The sequence below is a fragment of the Podarcis cretensis genome (genome assembly GCF_951804945.1).
Source record: "Podarcis cretensis genome assembly, chromosome: 3".
NCBI classification, from domain to species: Eukaryota; Metazoa; Chordata; class Lepidosauria; order Squamata; family Lacertidae; genus Podarcis; species Podarcis cretensis.
The window spans coordinates 115,410,793-115,429,289 of record NC_137172.1 but is presented as its reverse complement, the minus strand read 5'-3'; the positions used below and the strand labels follow the sequence as shown (position 1 = coordinate 115,429,289).

The following is an 18,497-nucleotide window of genomic DNA, read 5'->3' as shown; positions in this document are numbered from 1 at the left end:
AACACTTTTAAAAAATCAGTAAGGGAGTTCTTGACACCTTCGTGCTTTACCAGATGCAGGGAGGGTTGTTGTTGTTGCTCTTGTTTGTTTGCAAGGACCTAGAGATCTCACTGTTTACAATCCCTCCCCTCCATCTTAACCTTTCCCCTCCGTGTGAATGTATACCAGCAACTCAAGAGTAACGCTTCATGCATTTGGTGTAACCCATCTAAAGTTTATTACATAATATTTGTTTCACTTTGTAAGGTTAAATAAGTTGGAGTTCTTGTTATTAAATATACCAAGAAAAAAAACACACCAAGAACTCAGGCCAATGTAAGTTTCAATAGTGGGAGTCGTCCCTACTCAATAGTCAATAGCAACAAAAATTAATCCATTCAAAAGTATGTATTCTGACAAGGATTACAAACTCTAACAGAGATTACAAACACATACTCATAAAGATATGTATAACACAGTAAGTCGTTACAAAGATTTTCTCTTGACAGGGCCCTGTTTCAATGTATTCACCTTCATCAGCTAATTTTTAAAGGGTCGTGTAAGTTTGAAGACTTTCGGATAAATATATCCTGTTTTTTTCTATGTTTCTTAGGGATAGGATAACAACTATGTGTGGGGGTTTTTTAAGGGCTCACCTTTGTAACTACAGAAGTACATCTGGTACTAGGGGCATGCATTCAAAGCGGGGGAAGTTAACAGCTACTTGGATAGAGACTGAAGTTAAATAGTGCTACTTACGTATTTGCCCCACACTGACCCCAGATCTGCTCTGGAGGCTTGGGAGAAAACCCAAAACATATTTAGGGTGTGCAAGGGCGATGTTTTGCTCAGCACTACGTTGAATACGACCCTTGTCCCGCCAGTTGAGGGCAAAGGAAGCAAATTTCAATCATTCTTCTTTGTCGCCTCTTGCACCTTCTGAAAATCTGCTAGAGGGTGGCACAAATCAGAGACACAGGAATCAACCAAAATTTGTCTCCTTCCATGAGTTGTATTTTCAACTGGATCAAAAGCCTTCTTCTGACAGAGCCCTTCTGCTACCAAAAAGCAAAATACGATTTTGCTTGATTTTATTTTTTAATCCAAAGTGATTAGCTTCTATATCACTTACAGCCAGAAAAGAAAAAATTTGCCTCTATATTTACTACCAGTGTTTTTAAACTGCTTTTCTACTACCAAGCAAAATCCACATATCCTTTCAAGGGGTTATTCACAGCTACCTTCTGTCTTTAGGATCATTACCCATTAGTGACGTCAAACAATACAATTTCCCACATGATTATATGTGTATCTGTCCATTTCTTGTAGTTCCTTTTATTGTTGTAACTTGACATTTAAGAGGTGGGATCTTAGATTAACCTCATCCCCTTGTGGACTTACAATTAAGGTTTTTCAGACAGTACTAATTTACTAAGTGGCATGTTCCATCAACAGATTGATGAGATTGTGGTCAACGTCAACTAAGTAGCTCAATGAATGTGGGGAAAGGGAGTTTTCCATTTTGTAATGAGGTCACATGTATTCCTTTAAAAACTCTCCAACTCCCTCCCTGGCCCTTTCTATATTTTCATAGGTTTTTCTTTCTAAAACCATTAGTGTTTCACAAGGGAAAACCCATAATCAAAAAAGTGGAGCACTCAAAATATTTTCCTATTGCAATCTCCTGCTGTTTTCAAGAATGATATAGTACTTGAGGGAAGCGTGGCAGATAGCTCTAGCATAACTGATTTACATCCCACACAGATAGAAACAACTAGGGGCTCCAGTATTATCAAATTCAAGTTCTCAGGAACCTTCTGAACGAATGTGGGTAAAAACTAGTTAGGACTCTTCATAGCTGTATTTGGGTTACAGCTTATATTATCATTTGTTGAATTCATATACTGTCCTATACCCAGAGACTAGGACTGTACACGTCTCCAACATTTGTGTTCGGGATTATTGGAAAGAGCCCCACTGTGATATTCTTTTGGGCAGCATGATTAATTCCGCCCTCCCTGCATACACCTATTTTGGGTTTCCTTTGGCGAAAAGCACTGTGCAACTGAGAGTGCTCACTTCAGCAAGTGCAGGATAGGAAGACATCCATCCTAATGGTGTTGAACTACATGCTTGAGTGACACCTCAAGATGTACTGAACTGATATATTATACCCCATCCCTCAAAAAAAACCATCGCAGTGATCTTGTCACCCAAGTGCACTACAGTGGTGCCCCGCAAGACGAACGCCTCGCAAGACGGAAAACCCGCTAAACGAAAGGGTTTTCCGTTTTGGAGGCGCTTCGCAAAACGAATTTCCCTATGGGCTTGCTTCGCAAGACGAAAATGTCTTGCGAGTTCCTGCGGGGTTTTTTCCCTTTTTCCCCTTTTCCTAAGCCCTAAGCCGCTTATCAGCTGATCCGCTAAAAGCCGCTAAACCGCTAATCCGCTGAGCTGTCAATAGGCTTGCTTCGCAAGACGAAAAAACCGCTATACGAAGAGCCTCACGGAACGGATTAATTTCGTCTTGCGAGGCACCACTGTATTGTCTTCCCATGTTAACGTCATGGGATTTTCTTCCATTTCCATTCTGTGAGCTCTTCCCAGAGTATTTTTAATACAGATATCATCTGCCCGCTTTGTATCTCTGAACAGGGTGATAAAACAACACTTTACATTATGAAGGGCCAACCTGATAATAGTTGCCATTGCTTGGTCTACATTACAAGAGACTAAGCAATTGGTCTTTGTGTAGCTCTCATGGTGGTGAGAAATACCGTGGTACCTCGGGATGTGAACGGGATCCGTTGCGGAGCCCCGTTCGCATCCCGAACGGAACATAAGACGCGTCTGCGCGTGTCACTACCGCGCATGCACACGTCATTTTGAGTCTGCGCATGCGTAAGCTGCGAAACCCGGAAGTAACGCGCTCCGTTACTTCTGGGTTGCCACAGAGTGCAACTCCAACGCGCTCAACCCGAAGCACATTCAACTCAAGGTATGACTGTACCTGTTTACTTTGACCAATGCCCGAGATGTGGCTTCAAGTCACCACTCAACCACAGCAATGCATGGGGTGACCATGGTCCAATCATGACCTCCCCACCAACCTAGCTCATTGCAACTAAATGGGCTAGGGGCAAGGGCATGAATTCCTGCAGCTAAGCTCACATAAACATAAATTGATACGTGATTCCCTACTGACTAAAGCTTCAGAACGTATTAACAAACTCAGCTGTTGAGTACAGTACTGAGAATTTTCTCGTGGTCCCGTTTCTGTCACAATGGTATCAGCACAGCTGGAGGAATTCAAAGAAGTATACAAATATAGAGTGAACCTAAGGGGACAAAAAAACAAAACCAGAAACAGGCCAGAGGACTGGGCATGCTACTTGCCAAGAGGGCAGGGAAACAGAAAACCAGAGGAACGAAATGCAGGATCTTGGAAAGGGACATGGCTGGAACTGGAGTACTCAGAGTAAATCAAATCATGTTTTTTACAAGACAGTCAGGGATTGCACAAGTGGCAGAGGCTTCAAAGATCCATAGCTGGGTAGAGCGCCGTGAGCATATTTTCAAGAGGGACTAGCCAGCACTGAGCTCTGCAGGAGTTTGGTTCAGTAAAAAGAACAGAGACTTCATTTTGTGAAAATTCTCCTTCTAGGAGGTTAATTTGATGCCTTCAGTCCACCACCAAAGACAATCTAAATTTGCTTCCAAAGCAAGAAGCACTAGACAATGGTCACAATTAGGTTGTCGCATGGAATTGCTCAGTCACTGTAGCCTCCACCATCTGGCAGTTTTGGTCAGACAAGTTGACTGTACTTGATCAACTGTAACTGGCCCCATTTCCTCCATTACTACCACTAAATGTTATATTAAGAGGTATGTCCATAACATATTCCACTCTAGCTGCAGTTAAGCATGAACTTGAGACTCCTAGAAAGGCACAGCCAGGCATCTCCTTCTCCCTTCAACTCCCAATCGTACTTTCTGCTTACCGAAACACTCTGTACAAGTTATTCTCATCTTATGAGATGTTCTGCATTTACATTCAAGTTCTACATTGTCCCTCCTTGCACAAGAAACACAGAATGAGAAGTTTCAGTTTGCCAGGAAGACTTTGGGGCACTTTTACAAATACATGATAAACAGGAATGGATGAGTGCATAAAAGCCTGTACAGATTTATCAGCAGATATCCAACCTCCTAAGCAAACATTTAAGGAAGGATTTAAACCCCCCCCCAAAAAAAACTATGGTCTACATGTACATTGACCGTGCTATGTAGGAGAGCTGCAAACAAAAGCCAGTGTGGTGTAGTGGTTAAGAGCGGTGGACTCGTAATCTGGTGAACCAGGTTCGCTTCCCCGCTCCTCCACATGCAGCTGCTGGGTGACCTTGGGCTAGTCACGCTTCTCTGACATCTCTCAGCCCCACTCACCTCACAGAGTGTTTGTTGTGGGGAAAGGAGATTGTTAGCCGTTTTGAGACTCCTTAGGGTAGTGATAAAGCAGGATATCAAATCCAAACTCTTCTTCTTCAAAAAAAAACCCCTAACCTTCCTTGGTTCACATCGTGAGGCCTAGCCAGCTTCTAAGATGTTTTGGCATTCACTGGCATACAACTCAATACAGAATTTAGAAAACCCTTGCCAAAATATGGGAATCGAAAAGGCAACAGGGATCCTCCAGCAGTTTTGACTTCAACCCTAGAGGTGCACTCTTCATTGTCTCTCAAGGCAGACGGATGCCAACAATAAACAAATAAATAAAACCAGCAGGATCAGGAAGTGTCAAAATACCATTCTGAAAGGAATTCCATCTCTTGGGAAAATGTGATTAAGGAACCCTGTTTGTATGAGTGTACTGCCAACTTGTATGGGAGAAAAGCTCAATCCAACAAAAAAAGCAGCAAAGCTACTTAAAATACTAAACTTTATTTTCACATTTACATTTAAGTTTCCCCATTTCCATTTTTGACCACCACTACTATGCATTATCAAAACATTCCATACATATTTGAAATTAAAAGGGTGGAGTCCTGGTCTTAAAAACCGAACAGGCATTTTGGACAACACATTCTTGGCAAAACATTCTGGACGACATTAATCAAGACTCTGTAGGGAAAGCTTTAGCATTTATAAAAAGGACAGCCAGATATTAATGGTTATACACACAGAACTGAAACTTGAAAAGGAGTCATTTATTAACTTCTTGCTCACAGAGTCTGCCTCCACTGCCAGAGTGCTTGAATAACCTAAAACACACCAAAAATAAAAAAAGGTTACTTCCGTCTTGATCTTCCTTTAGAGTACAAATTGCATTAAGCACCAGAAAAGCTATTTAAAACAATAAATGATGTGCATAAAGTATTTATGGGCATGGAATTTTCCACTTAAAAGTTTCTTTCATCTAGGTACAGTTAACAGGACAAGTGTATATGAAATCCAAGTCTGTGCTAATTTTATAAAAAAATGCTTACCAAGTACACTAAGATTAAAATTACCCAATATATTTTGCCTTTTAAGACTGCTCACACCCTATAAAGCATAGTAAAGGAAAGCAAAAGGAAGGGTGTGTCTCAGCTAGGCAAATACCGTCTGAACTCTGCCTGCCCTGCCTTATGTCCAAATCTACTTCAGTAGCTGAACTAGCTGCTTTCAAACATTCTCGCTTAAATGGGCCACAATTTCCACACACACCCCTCCCTCCCGACAGCTTTGAACTGTTTGGGGGAAAGCAGAAAAGCATAACAATTTTGTTTAAGGAATTTTGATAGTGAAATTTAAGATTTACAGGTCTAATCCAATACAGCTTGCTTCCTGATACCAGCACCACCACCTCCTGGCATGCTGTCACACAGTAATTCCGTTGACTTTGGGAAAGGAAAGCATCAAGACTGCCAAAGGTTCTAGCGCAGTAGTTCTTCTCTGCAAAAAGGAAACTGAAGGGAAGGCTAGCCAAATTCAGCAGTAGAAAACCACAACACCATTTTACTTGGTCAAAATGGGGCTGGAGAATACTGTGGGTTTAAAAGTGAAGAGACACCGACCATCAAAATGGAGAAAAATGTTTCCTTTCCCACAAACAGCTCCCATTTATCTAGTCCAAGTACTGCTTGTAGCTGAAGCTCTAAAGTGTGTGGAAAGTGATTGGGAAAGGGGGCAACAATTTATTCTAGAGGACAGATTGTGAAGCTGAGGCTCCAGTACTTTGGCCACCTCATGAGAAGAGAAGACTCCCTGGAGAAGACCCTGATGTTGGGAAAGATGGAGGGCACAAGGAGAAGGGGACGACAGAGGACGAGATGGTTGGATAGTGTTTTCGAGGTTACCAGCATGAGTTTGACCAAACTGCGGGAGGCAGTGGAAGACAGGAGTGCCTGGCGTTCTCTGGTCCATGGGGTCATGAAGAGTCGGACACGACTAAACGACTAAACAACAACAACAACGATTGATTCCATTACCTTCTGGTCCTCTGTCCTGAAACAATTCTTAATGTAATTCACAAACTTGGCCTCCACCTTAGGCAAACTGGTTCCCTATTGCAAAAAGAAAATAACAGTGAAACGTAAGATTGACACAAGGAACTGAAAGACTTTTAGCCTGTGTGGTACATGGAAATAAATCACTACACAAATTTTAAGATAATCTGATTCACATGCAACATTCTGGAGGACCTTTGCTACTATCAGAGACAAAGCATGCCAATACCTGTTTCACAAGACAACATTTGTTCTAGTGAGATTGCAGGAATAGGGGAAATGTAGGATCTGAGTGCCTAGGGGATAATTTTTTTTCCTCAGCATTTTTTTTTTGCCCAGTTGGGGGGAAAAAATCAGAAATTGAGGTAGTGGTGCTTGTGACTATAGCATTTAGCTGCACAATGAAACAAGCAACTCGCCTGAATCCTGTTGCTTTTCATGTGCCTTAGATTCCTCCATCTTTTTGCATGTAATGAAATAACTGTATATGTAGAAGTACAGATACAATCAAGGGGATAACATGAAGTGAGAAGCTTAATGAAACAAAGCTTCTGAAGAACACAAAACTCAAAAGTTCGGAATCAGAATTTGTGGATATCTCACAAACAAGTCCAAGTTGCAAAATTAAGTTTGTATTTACTGACATGACTGCAACATGAAAGTTCAGGACTGTTAATCTTGCACCTACAGCAACTATGGTATTTTCAGCCTGTACATATTTACTCAAGCAGTTCCCAGTATTCAACCAGGCAGGACTGTATATAAGGTAAAGGTAAAGGTACCCCTGCCCGTACGGGCCAGTCTTGACAGACTCTGGGGTTGTGCGCCCATCTCACTTAAGAGGCCAGGGGCCAGCGCTGTCCGGAGACACTTCCAGGTCACGTGGCCAGCGTGACATCGCTGCTCTGGCCAGAGCCAGAGCCAGAGCCGCACACGGAAACGCCGTTTACCTTCCCGCTGGTAAGCGGTCCCTATTTATCTACTTGCACCCGGAGGTGCTTTCGAACTGCTAGGTTGGCAGGCGCTGGGACCGAGCAGCGGGAGCGCACCCCGCCACAGGGATTCGAACCGCCGACCTTTCGATCGGCAAGCCCTAGGCGCTGAGGCTTTAACCCACAGTGCCACCTGCGTCCCCTATAGGACTGTATATAGCTTGAGTATAATGATAACATGCAACAGATTGGCGTAGTTATTTACCACTAAAATGCATTATAGAAATTATTTTTTTGAGCTTTTTCTGCAAGGCATGTTTATTTCTGCTTAATGCTGAGGTCTTTGTGATATTTAAGTCCAGATAAACCCTTCCTTCATTTATTGCAATGCTGACAGTTTCAGTCTTCAACTTCACCACCTCCTCGCCAACACATACCAATTTATCCAACTGGTAAAAAGATACACTTTGTATGCAGCATTCTGCAGTCTGTTTATATCACTGGTACCTTTGCAATAATTGTACGACCAAAACAAACCCACACAGGGCAATACCCAATGAAGTCTGCCTGCTTATACAACAAAAATCCACTTGTACAATGGGACTTTGGGTTTTGCTTGTCTCCCTTCCCACCAAAGCTCCCCCATGTGCTTAACAGAAACCCCCAACCCACTGGATCAGATTTTGAAAGCATACAAACGGAAGGATAAACAAGCAGTTTCCCTCATATATTATGTTGGGGCTCACCCTTTAAACATTTTAATAAATATACTCCATGGTAAAACTGTGTGTGTTGACTAATTACACATTTATGTTCTTAAAACAGAAGCTTAGGTTCAAAAAGTATTTCATATTGCTATTTCCCCAGAACTCATTTTTTTCTTATAAAACAGATAGTCAGGTTTCCTGCAACTTTATATGTATCAGCAGATTTTTGTACATTCACCAAGCATTCCGTATAAAGGGCTTCTGCACCACTTATATTAAAATTCAAGCACATCCAAAATTTTACATTCAGTACCTGAACAAAGGGTTTACATCTTCCTTGCCACTATGAGCTCAGCAGCAATTAAATTTTTCAGTAAGGCAATCTCTACTAGCCAGGTAGCCAGTAAACTTACCTTTTGTACGCTTGCCTGCATTTTTGCTTTCATCTCATCTAGAGTGAAGGTTTTTGGTGTTTTTGGACTCTGTGGTTTCTTCTCTTTATGAGACTCCGGAGTCTAAAACAGAGCAACTTATTACATTTCTCAACAATATGACAACACATTATTTACTATCTGGTCATTGTGCCCAATGCCTTCTGTTTACACTATATGCTTTGGTTTCAGATTCAGATTATTAACACCAATTTATATTCTGCTGCGTAAGGCAAACGGTGTGTACAACCAAGTAGCAAATGTCTTTGTGCCAATACAGCGTTGCATCCACTAGACAGGGGTAACAGGTGTTAAGGTCTACAACCACAACTGTCTAGCTTGTACAAGAAGTCCAGATATACAGCCCTTCTAAAAACATGGTCATTTCATCAACTACATTAATGTGAATTCTAGTTTTTGTCTCCTGTTACATGTGAGAGCTATTTTAAATCAGGTATTGAAATTCCACAGCTAACTTCCATAAGTTTGTAGGGAACAGATGTTCAAATAATTCCCAATTCTTTTACAAATTTGCAGGCAAATTATGAATACCAGTGTATTAAGGAATTTATACCTACTTTTGACTTGGGTGTTCCCAGCTTGGAATCTTTCCCATTCTGGTTTGATTTTGGTGTGTTCTTTGCAGAAGAATCTCGGGCAGGCTAAAATAGGAATAAATGTAAGAATCTATCAGTGCTCCACTTTATGTGAATCTGCCAAAAGATTCCATTCTCTACTAGCCAAATACCACATTTGCAAATAGGGTGTCAAAATGACTAGGTGGAAAATAATCATACCATGGACAAAAATTCCTTATGGCCAGATTATTCTGTAGCTCGATATCATATAGGCACTGTCTAATTAAATTATTTGCTTTACTGAAGCTCAGTGTTAATAATAACTGTTGTGGTGATAACCTAGAAAAGTAAAGCTTTTGGTTGACACTACACCTTGCAGTGCTACAGACCTTTTGAAATAAACTGACATTACTTAAGTCCATTTATTTCAGTGGGCCTACTAAACACAACTTAGTTGGAGATCACCTTATTTTTTCTGAAAGAAACATGAATGCATTACAAACTTAATTAGTAACACACTACAAACACAAGTAAAAATTGGCAACTGGTACAAACAAAATAACTACAATCTTAGACTCTACTAACTTGTATTTAACCAATAATGTTATACTTGATTAAAACTTAGTACCCATAATTCATTTTTACCTTGATTCACAATTTTAAATTAAGATTCCCAGTAATGCAAATTAAATTGATTTTAATAGCCTTAATGGTTCTAAATCTCATAACACACAAAATCACAAATCCTATCTTTTAAAAATATTAACAAAATCCCCAACTCTTGTTCAGATCTTTTCTATTATTTTTCATAAGTTATACAGACATGTAATGAACTCAGATAAAGGAATTGTTAATGGAAAGTGAAAGCTACAACTGAAAAATCTCTAATCCAACTTAATCTTTAAGCCACAGTGCCACCTAGTGCCCCATGTCTGTAAAGTAACATAAAAATAGGGGATTTTTATCATTTTACTTCTCCAAAGAATAAGATCTTATTACTTGAATGTGAAAAGAAAAGACTATCCCGGCTGATAGCTTTACATAATCTAACTCAATTTACTGCAGTTGTTCCATACTAAAATTTTACTTTTAAAAATCATTTATTTTAAAAGGTCCTTCCTACTTCCACCTATCTATCCCAAAGCAAAAGCTACATTTCCCTCTGGAAGGGAATCTTCTGTCCCCACTTAGACAAGTGGATTTTGGTTACAGCCCAGGCCAAGGGAACAGAACAGGAAGTGCCATGACAGGGGAGCCATTCACACTCTCTCCTAATCCCAAAGCTAATCAAAAGGCATAAGCACAGATTCACTGAGAGTCAAGGCTGGTCAACTTCCCAGTCTAGCCCAGGCCTTGAAAAGGAGTCAATACAGTGCCGCAACTTGCTCCTGCCAATGTGCTTAAACAACCGTTTGCTGATTAATGAAAACAAAAGGCGATGGGGAGAGAAAAAATAAAATTGATTCAGGAACTATGGATACCCCACGTGACAGTTCTAGGAAGGGAAGAGCCAAATAGCAGTTGATCCTGGACTGTGCAATAGAGGGAGGGAGCCTCAGTTTCTTATTCAGAAGCTTCCTTCTGATTAGGCCAGTTCAGAGCCGACTCCCTTCAAACACTGACAAGCCAACAGCGCTTATCAGACATGTTTGCTTTTTAACTGGGCAATGCAACTGTTGTTGCCCTGAAGCATCAAGACACAGAGCTGAAACACAGAGGACTAAAAAATGTTTCAGAACCAGCATTTTGGGGAAGAGACCGTACAAGGGTAGGCAATGTTTGCATATGAACCAGCTAGTAATTATTAACCCTCAGAGACTGATTCAAACCCATGCTTGAAAGCATCCTTCTGTGCATTCAAAAAGTGAAATTTACAACTAGATTACTAGAGCATGAGCTCAACAAAGGTAGCAGAAACACAAACCCAGTCAACTAAAAAGAAACCCCCTTCTGAATTGGTGACAGGGTATAAGGAGGTTTTGACATGTAATCAATAGCAAATAGCAATTTTTTCACTATTTGCACCAACATGGCAGACGGGAACTCACAAAATAATTGTTTTAATGTTTTTAAATCACCTCGATCATTTCAGTGGGATAGAAATCATTCTGTTAAAAATAGCTCGGTTCTTTTTCAGCAATTGTTGTCACCAAATTGTGAGAACTGTGAGATGAGATACTGTTTTCTTTGCTATGAGGGTTGGGATACAATACTTAGACTTGACATGCTCACCTTTATATTCAACCACATCATTCCAATAGCATAAACAAACAACCTATAGAAATGTTAATAATCCCTTCTGTAAGTACAAATTTATACATTGTGAAGTGATTTTTGAATTGTACATAATTACTCACTTTTTTAGCTGGAGTCTTCTCTTCCTCCTCTTCATCATCCATGTCGTCATCGTCACTACAATTAAAAATTCCAATTAGTATCAACACCCAAAAGCATGGTAATTTAAGCATCTTTGAAGGCCCTCATCCAACTTGTTTTATACCTGTAAGACATAAACAGATGTGGAAACAACAACTACAACTTAATGTGAACTGGGTTGGCGGCGACACACACTAACTCAGAGCAATGCCAATTTCAGAGCATGTATAAGCATTCCTAATTTAATTCTGTTCTTTTTAAGGTGCTCTGGAGATCCTTTCTGAATTTAAAGCAGGGTAGGAAATCCAACTAAAAAACTGAAATTTTGCCATTAATGGCAACATTTTAACAAGGCACGTGTATCTTCACAAATATTTATAAATAAAACAAAAACCGATCAATCTAAATAACTACTTTTGAAAAAGACAATTTTTCTGGGTGCGAAGCTGACATTTACTGGCAAATTGTTAAAAACATTGAACATATTCCAAAAGGTAACATACTCATCATCATCATCTTCATCGTCGTCGTCTTCATCATCATCATCCTCTGTCAGCTTTACTTTTTTCTTTTAAAGAAAAAACGTATGGAAGGGATTACAAATATGCCCAATGTTTTGATTCTAAGTTTAGACCTGCTAGTGTAGGATTCACCACTGAAGTCTTCACTGGCACCTAGAAAGCCTCTGAGTTTCCTCCACTGACTATCCCTTTACTTATGAAATTGTGAGGATGATTACCTTTTTCTTCCTTGAAATGTAGAGCTGAAGAAGGAAGTTGAAGGTGACAATATGCCTTACTTCCTCTTTCAGTTCTTTATTCTTCCTTCCTAAGGCACAACAGCACTCCCTTAAAAATCAAAATGTACCCACCGATCCAAAAAGGGTGGCAACCAATTTAAAATAAAGTCTTTTTTGTCTTTTTTACACATACCACATGATAAGGCTTCATCTAATTTATATACAAAATTTGGTTTTATTTTATTCCTAAATCTAGATTCACAAAGACCTATGCAAAATTTCTCTTGCCAACCACACAAGCTAGAACACAGGTGAGTTGCTTGGTTTTTAAGAGCTTGTGTGAGGAAACCCATTCCTACAGACACACTATCAATTCCAAAGCAGCCATTCCCCCCCCATCAGCTTACCTGTGGAACTTTAGCCAATGTCACACCTGCAGGCCTTTTTGCTGTGTTGTGTAGTACCTTATCATCATCTTCATCTTCAGAAGATTCTGGTTCTTCTTCTAAAGCTGAAGATATGGGACAAGTCAAGTAAGACCACACACAACATTTCAACTTTATGGCAGGCCATAAGAGATGCATTCACTTTACCAAATTTATGTGTTCAGACAGAAATTAAGTGAAACAGAGAAGAGAGGTTACTTTCTTACCTACGAGATGTTGACCACTGACATAAACTGGTCCTGAGCCACTTTTCAACCTCAGAATTACTGGTGGTGTGATTTCAAAGCCACCTAATGAAACCTGAAGAGGGGAAACGTACAAAGCATAGTTGAAATATTTGCATCATATAGACAGTATTGCGAAGCTACATAACTCACAATTCCTAACAGGTCTAGAAAAGGCATTGGATTATCATACAACTCTACTCAAACCAGCAAAAGTGGTCTCTTTCCCATTTTCTTTGCTAGAGTCCAGACTAGTATTTAAAATGATAGAGCTTTATAAAAGCTAAACATATTTCAGCTGGCTGAAAGCCCTTTCTTAGTTGAACCTATGCATTTAATGGAGCTAATGGCCCAGGAAACTACAGTTTCAGCCAAGCTATTTAGCCTTTGAAGTGTTACAGAACTGACTTCTTGAAAAATGGGTCATTCAAAACTGAGGAAGACAGAAAATTGCAAGACATCTGACTAGCCATAACCTGTTATTCCCAAGGTTTCTACCAAAACAACTAATGTACAAAAACCTAAATGAGGGAATATTCTTTAACAAACTGAGAGAAAAATAATGCCAAAGGTTGTATAACGAATCACAGTAAAGGCATTTCATGTGTTTATCAACCTAACAAAAGCATGAATTATGTAACTTTGTCGACTTTATCTGTATTTATAAATGTGTATCTGTTTTTATTTACAAAGGTAATAATAGGCCATGGGGGGGGGGGCAAAGCCCACTTAAGGCAGCTTACAGACCATAAAAACATGACAGACATGCAAAACCTCAGGCCAGGAGGCCAAATGTGGCCCATAGAGCCTCTTAGCTAGCTTATGGTACTCTCCCCAGATAACACCCCCTCTTCCCAAAGCCACTCCCCTAAAAGTCCTTGCTCTGCACCCTCAAGAGCCAGGCTGAACTGTAATAAAGTTCTTGCTTGCCTGGGCAAAGAGCGGGGTAGAAATCTCAGATACTTGTATGAATTCAGTTCAGCCTGCTGTGTAGAGAGAGGAGCCGTATCTTTTGCTCTGCTCCCTTTTGCCTCTGGACCCACCTGCAACTGACATGCAGTCCACACGCCTATAAACCACCCTGAGATCTCCGGCATACAAATTTAATTAATAAATGCAGAAAAAGGTTGCCTGTGAGGATTCTAACAGCCATCAATACATCAGTTTGAGAAAAGCGTATGGCAGGAGCTGCTGTGTCCTCCTGTGCTGGGCACTTGTCACTAGCTCTGCTCACAGATCTGGGGAGAAGTGTGCTTCTGAAGAGAGCTGCCCTTAAGAGTAAGACAGTCACAACTGCCACTGACATTGGTGAAGACTTACTGCTGCTCTACACAGCCAGAATCTGCATGAACTGACCTATGTAACTGCACTGTAAGAACTGTAACAAAAAACCTGTGCCTCCTTGCCTTCTTCTGTTCCTTTTTCCAACTGTGTTATCATGTCATTACAGACTGAGCCCGAGGTCAGGGGTCATCTTAGTACAGTACTAATGAAAGCCACTCCGAGAGTCTTTTTGGCTAAAGGGTGTATATAAATTCTTTAAGTAAAATAAATACCATTAGGCTGAAAAAGGATCCCTATTCCTGTACAATAGATTCAAATTACAAAGTCATTTTAAAAACATAAGCCACTTAATACAGATAAAACAATGTGAATCTCAGCAGAAATAAGTATCTACTGTATGATAGCACTTTTTTAAAAAGCTGCAATGGTAAGACTACTTCACAGCTGGCGCCAAGAAACAAATGCTTGGCTACCAAGGCTGGCTGTATCTGCTAAGCCTTTGTCTATTCCCCATGCAAACAGATCAGAACATTAAATAATTCTACTTACAACTACAAAACACATTTTTTATAATGTCGCTTAATTAATTAATTTTTATAATGTAGCTTAATTAATTAATTAATCCCTAAACAAATAAATTCTATTGGGGGGACTGTTTTAACAGTGTCTTTCTCTTGTTTTTGTTTCCTAGATGTCAAACATTGAAATCAATTTAATTACCATTAAAAAAGTCCAATAAGCCCACATCACTATACAAAATAAAAAGACGAAAGCTAAGTCATGTAACCCAGTAAACGTGCTGACCAAATTAAGATGCAACACTAAACCACAAGTAAGAGCCAAGGTCACATGTTCAACCTTCCTTCAGCACAGGCATGAAGAGCTCTTAGGTATCCACTTTAGTTTTCAACTACATAGCTACTGTACAATCAAAATCCTGTGAAAATACAACTAGAAAAAATGTGTAAGGGACTAGCGTTATGTAGTATTTGTTTATTTAGATTTCATCCCACCAATTTTAATAGATAAGCGAAAAACTTACCGTAGGCTGCACTGACATCTTCAAGGATGCCAGAGTGACAGTAATCTGCTTGCCTTCGTAGTCCAATGCTTCTGCTTCAACAACATGCAACTCATCTTTCGCACCAGCCCCTAAGCTAACCTGTAGAACAAGGTACAGTGTTTGACAAGGAGAACAGCTGAGGCTTACAGCCTTAGTGCTACAACTACCCAACACAAAGAATGTGCAGCTTACTTTATTCTCAGTTGGTGCCATAACGTCTACTTGTTACTCCAAGTTTAATCGAGATGCCCAAGAACACCCCAGTTTTGACAACTGTCATAGTAAGTGAATGGTGGTGGGGTCCTCAGGAAATTGAGTCTTTGGAAGAGGAATAATTTAAGCCACCTTCTATATTTCATGCAGTGATATTTTAACAGGTCTTCCATGGTAGTCTCAGGTGAAGTCACAGAAAGTGTGGCCACAGCATGGCGGTACCAATACATGTCAAGCCAGTATCTAGACAGCTGCATCAAATACCCATTCTGGCCACATCAGTAAACTTTTCAGGTGCAATTGCCACAATGTTTTGCATCAGTACAATCTGCAATTATTTTGCAGCACTTGTTCCAGCACTTCTTCAGTATTTTCCAAGAATCAGCACTTACCGTTCTTAAAGAGAGTTGGTGATCATTTTCTTCATCATTCACCTTGAAATGATACTCCTTGTCTGCCTTTAGTTCACAACCTGCAAAAGCAGCAATGTGTTTGCTATTAAATAGCTTGAATATTTAGCTCCCTTTACAGGCCTAACAGAGAAGACACAATATGCTATCTTTTAAACTTCTACTAAGAAAAAAAAAAGGCCCACTGAACCGTCCTTACTTCCAAAAAAAGACTGCAGTCTGTGTGTCCTTTTTTAACGCACATGCAAATCAGAACAGATCTGCATCACTTCTACATCTACAAAAAACAAAAACCTTTGGAAGTTTACAGTGCTCATAGCTGTGTTGTCATCAGTCACAAGTTGGGATCAGATCCAATAGAGAAAAAATCCTGAGTACCATTTAAACATACAGGGGAAAGCTTTACAAGCACTGATCTTCCACTTACACCTCTAGTTAAAAGCACACAAACGCCATGCCGTTCTAGAGCACCGGTTAGCTTTTCAGGGCCAGCAGCACGGCGCACAATTCTACTTATATGCCTGCAGGTTACAAAGAACAGTTGCCATCTTGCGATTACAGGGTTCCTCCTCATTTTGCAAGGTGCTATCATGCTCCGCCTACTGAAGCACATGGCCATCCGAGGCCCTTCTTTCTCTCCTCCCCACCTGGTACCACACTGCAATACCAGCCTCTGCAGCAGCTCTCTGCGCTTTTCTCCCCCCCCCCCCCACAGCAGGCCTATAGGTCTGACATGAAGTGACCTGTGTCAACCCTAAACAGCACCGGCGGCAGAGAGGGAAACGTTATTTCCACGGGGAAGCGTCTCGGAGCCAGAAAAAAAATGAATTAACCATCGTAGTGTTTCCTTTCCCTGCCCTTTATTTTCGAAGTCGCATTTGCTTCTTGAACCTGACGAACCCCCCCCCCGCCCCCAAAGCTTCCAGGGCGGCCACGTGGCGAAGCGCATGGGGGGGAGACATGGAGCCAAAAGGCCCCTCACCCAACTCCCTCCTCCTCCTCCTCCAGCCACGTGAGAGGAAGGGGGGGAGGGGAGCGTCGCCAGGAATTGGTGGGCCCGGTGCCAAAGCGGCGGAGACGGCGTCCATTGAAGCAGGGAGGAGGTTGGAGGGGGTGGGAAAGGAGGACAAAGGAAGCAGCCGCCGCATTTCCAAACACACAGCAGGGCCGGGGGGGGGCGGAGGCGGCGGCGGCTGAGGGCCCCCTAATTCCCCCCCGAAGCGCCAGCCACGTGGGGAAGAAGCGCCCCCCCCACCTTCCTTCCTTCCTTCCAGGCGCTTCGACCCGGCCCCGCCCTCAAGGAAGGAACGCGGAGCGCGCGAGGGACGTTCGAAACGCGGGGCGAAGGGGAGGGGGGGGAGAGAGAGAGAAGCCGCGTGGGAAGGGGGAGGTGCGCATGCGCCAAAGAAAGGGGGGGAGATAACCCCGCGCCTCGTCTTTCCCTCACGCGGCGGGCGGGCGGGCGGCCTAGGCCCTTTTACCGAAGAGGAAGGTCTGCGGCCTGAGGGAGCCCATGTTGTCCATGTCCATGCTGCTGTCCTCCATCTTGTCTGCTGGCAGACCCTCACCACCGAACGCGGTCGTCGTCGTCGTCGTCGTCGGTATCACCTTTTCTCCCCCCACCCCCTCAAGTCACGTTAGTCGCAGGAGCCGCGCGGAACAGGACGGAGGGCACCTGTGGGGCGAACGGACGGACGGACAGACGCAGCAGCAGCAGCAGCGCGCACTGCGAGAAAAAGGGCCCGCCTCCTTCCCGCCTCCCTGCATTTATAGATCCGCAGGTCTCGCGAGAACTGCCGCCGGGCCTCCTTTCTCCTTTTTTTTTTTTTTGCGGCGCCGCCGGCTCCCTTCCAATCAACTTCAGCTGGCGGGAGCAGACGGCTTTGAGGGGCGCATGCGCCTGAGAGGATGGGCGGAGTGTTCCATAGACGCGAGTGGGTGGTCGCTGCGCGCGCGTGCGCTCTCGCCTTCCACTCTGTCATCCTTCCGCGCGGACCCGTTGAGGCGCTCTCGCGCATTACGCAGCTGTGCTGGGTCAATATCACTCAGCTGAGCCCTTTTTAAATATAAAAAAAAATTGTAATTAGTTGCTTTTTCCTTTTGTCATGAGGCTGGTCCCCAGCTGAGAATTCCGTTATGCTCCATATTAATGCCATAAAACCAATGCTTTTTTTTCTGGGGGGAACGCATACCCCTAAGCATTTTGTGAATTTGTATTTATTTTTCTTGATTTGAACTATAAAATGGTGGTTTTCTTGAGTCAAAGTGAGAGTACCCCTAAACATAAAAAAGCACTGCATAAAAATAAACCTATCAGGCTGACTGGTGTGTTGTTTTTTGAAAACTCAAAAGCCTTTAGAAACTTTGGGAAAGCATGCATTTTAAAAGAAGTAGAACGTAAATAAACAAAACTTGTTTTATTTGTGCTGGATGTCTTGATATACCGCTTTCCTAAAACTCGGACATCATCATCATCATAGGATCGGTCTAATTGTAGCACCCTGCTTGTGGTTAACGCTTAGCTGGAATGAAATATTCAACGCAGCAATAGAGAAATTAAAATAATAATTTGTCAGGTATCTGAAGAAGTGTGCATGCACACGAAAGCTCATACCAGAACTAACTTAGTT

The 18,497-nt window shown here is 41.8% G+C and overlaps 1 protein-coding gene across 1 annotated transcript; it reads right to left on the bottom strand.

Moving 5' to 3' along the window:
- Nucleotides 1-4,898: 4,898 nt before the first annotated feature.
- Nucleotides 4,899-17,534, bottom strand: NPM1 (nucleophosmin 1). The gene is made up of 11 exons (XM_079970097.1): nucleotides 17,349-17,534; nucleotides 15,850-15,929; nucleotides 15,224-15,343; nucleotides 12,880-12,973; nucleotides 12,635-12,738; nucleotides 11,992-12,056; nucleotides 11,470-11,524; nucleotides 9,113-9,196; nucleotides 8,517-8,618; nucleotides 6,447-6,521; nucleotides 4,899-5,237 (listed from the first exon to the last, which is right to left on the bottom strand). Exons 1-11 carry the CDS (start codon nucleotides 17,410-17,412, stop codon nucleotides 5,199-5,201), a joined length of 882 nt encoding a protein of 293 aa, XP_079826223.1. The 5' UTR covers nucleotides 17,413-17,534; the 3' UTR covers nucleotides 4,899-5,198.
- Nucleotides 17,535-18,497: the final 963 nt, after the last annotated feature.

What these genes read in the sequence shown, in the direction of transcription:
- NPM1 (XM_079970097.1), bottom strand. Translation starts at nt 17,412, where the DNA reads ATGGAGGACAGCAGCATGGACATGGACAACATGGGCTCCCTCAGGCCG. An exon ending in CATTGGCTAAAGTTCCACAG is followed by an intron (nt 12,057 to 12,634) that starts GTAAGCTGATGG and finishes TTTCTTTAAAAG; the next exon opens with AAAAAAGTAAAGCTGACAGA. An exon ending in AGAAGACTCCAGCTAAAAAA is followed by an intron (nt 9,197 to 11,469) that starts GTGAGTAATTAT and finishes TTCCTATTTTAG; the next exon opens with CCTGCCCGAGATTCTTCTGC.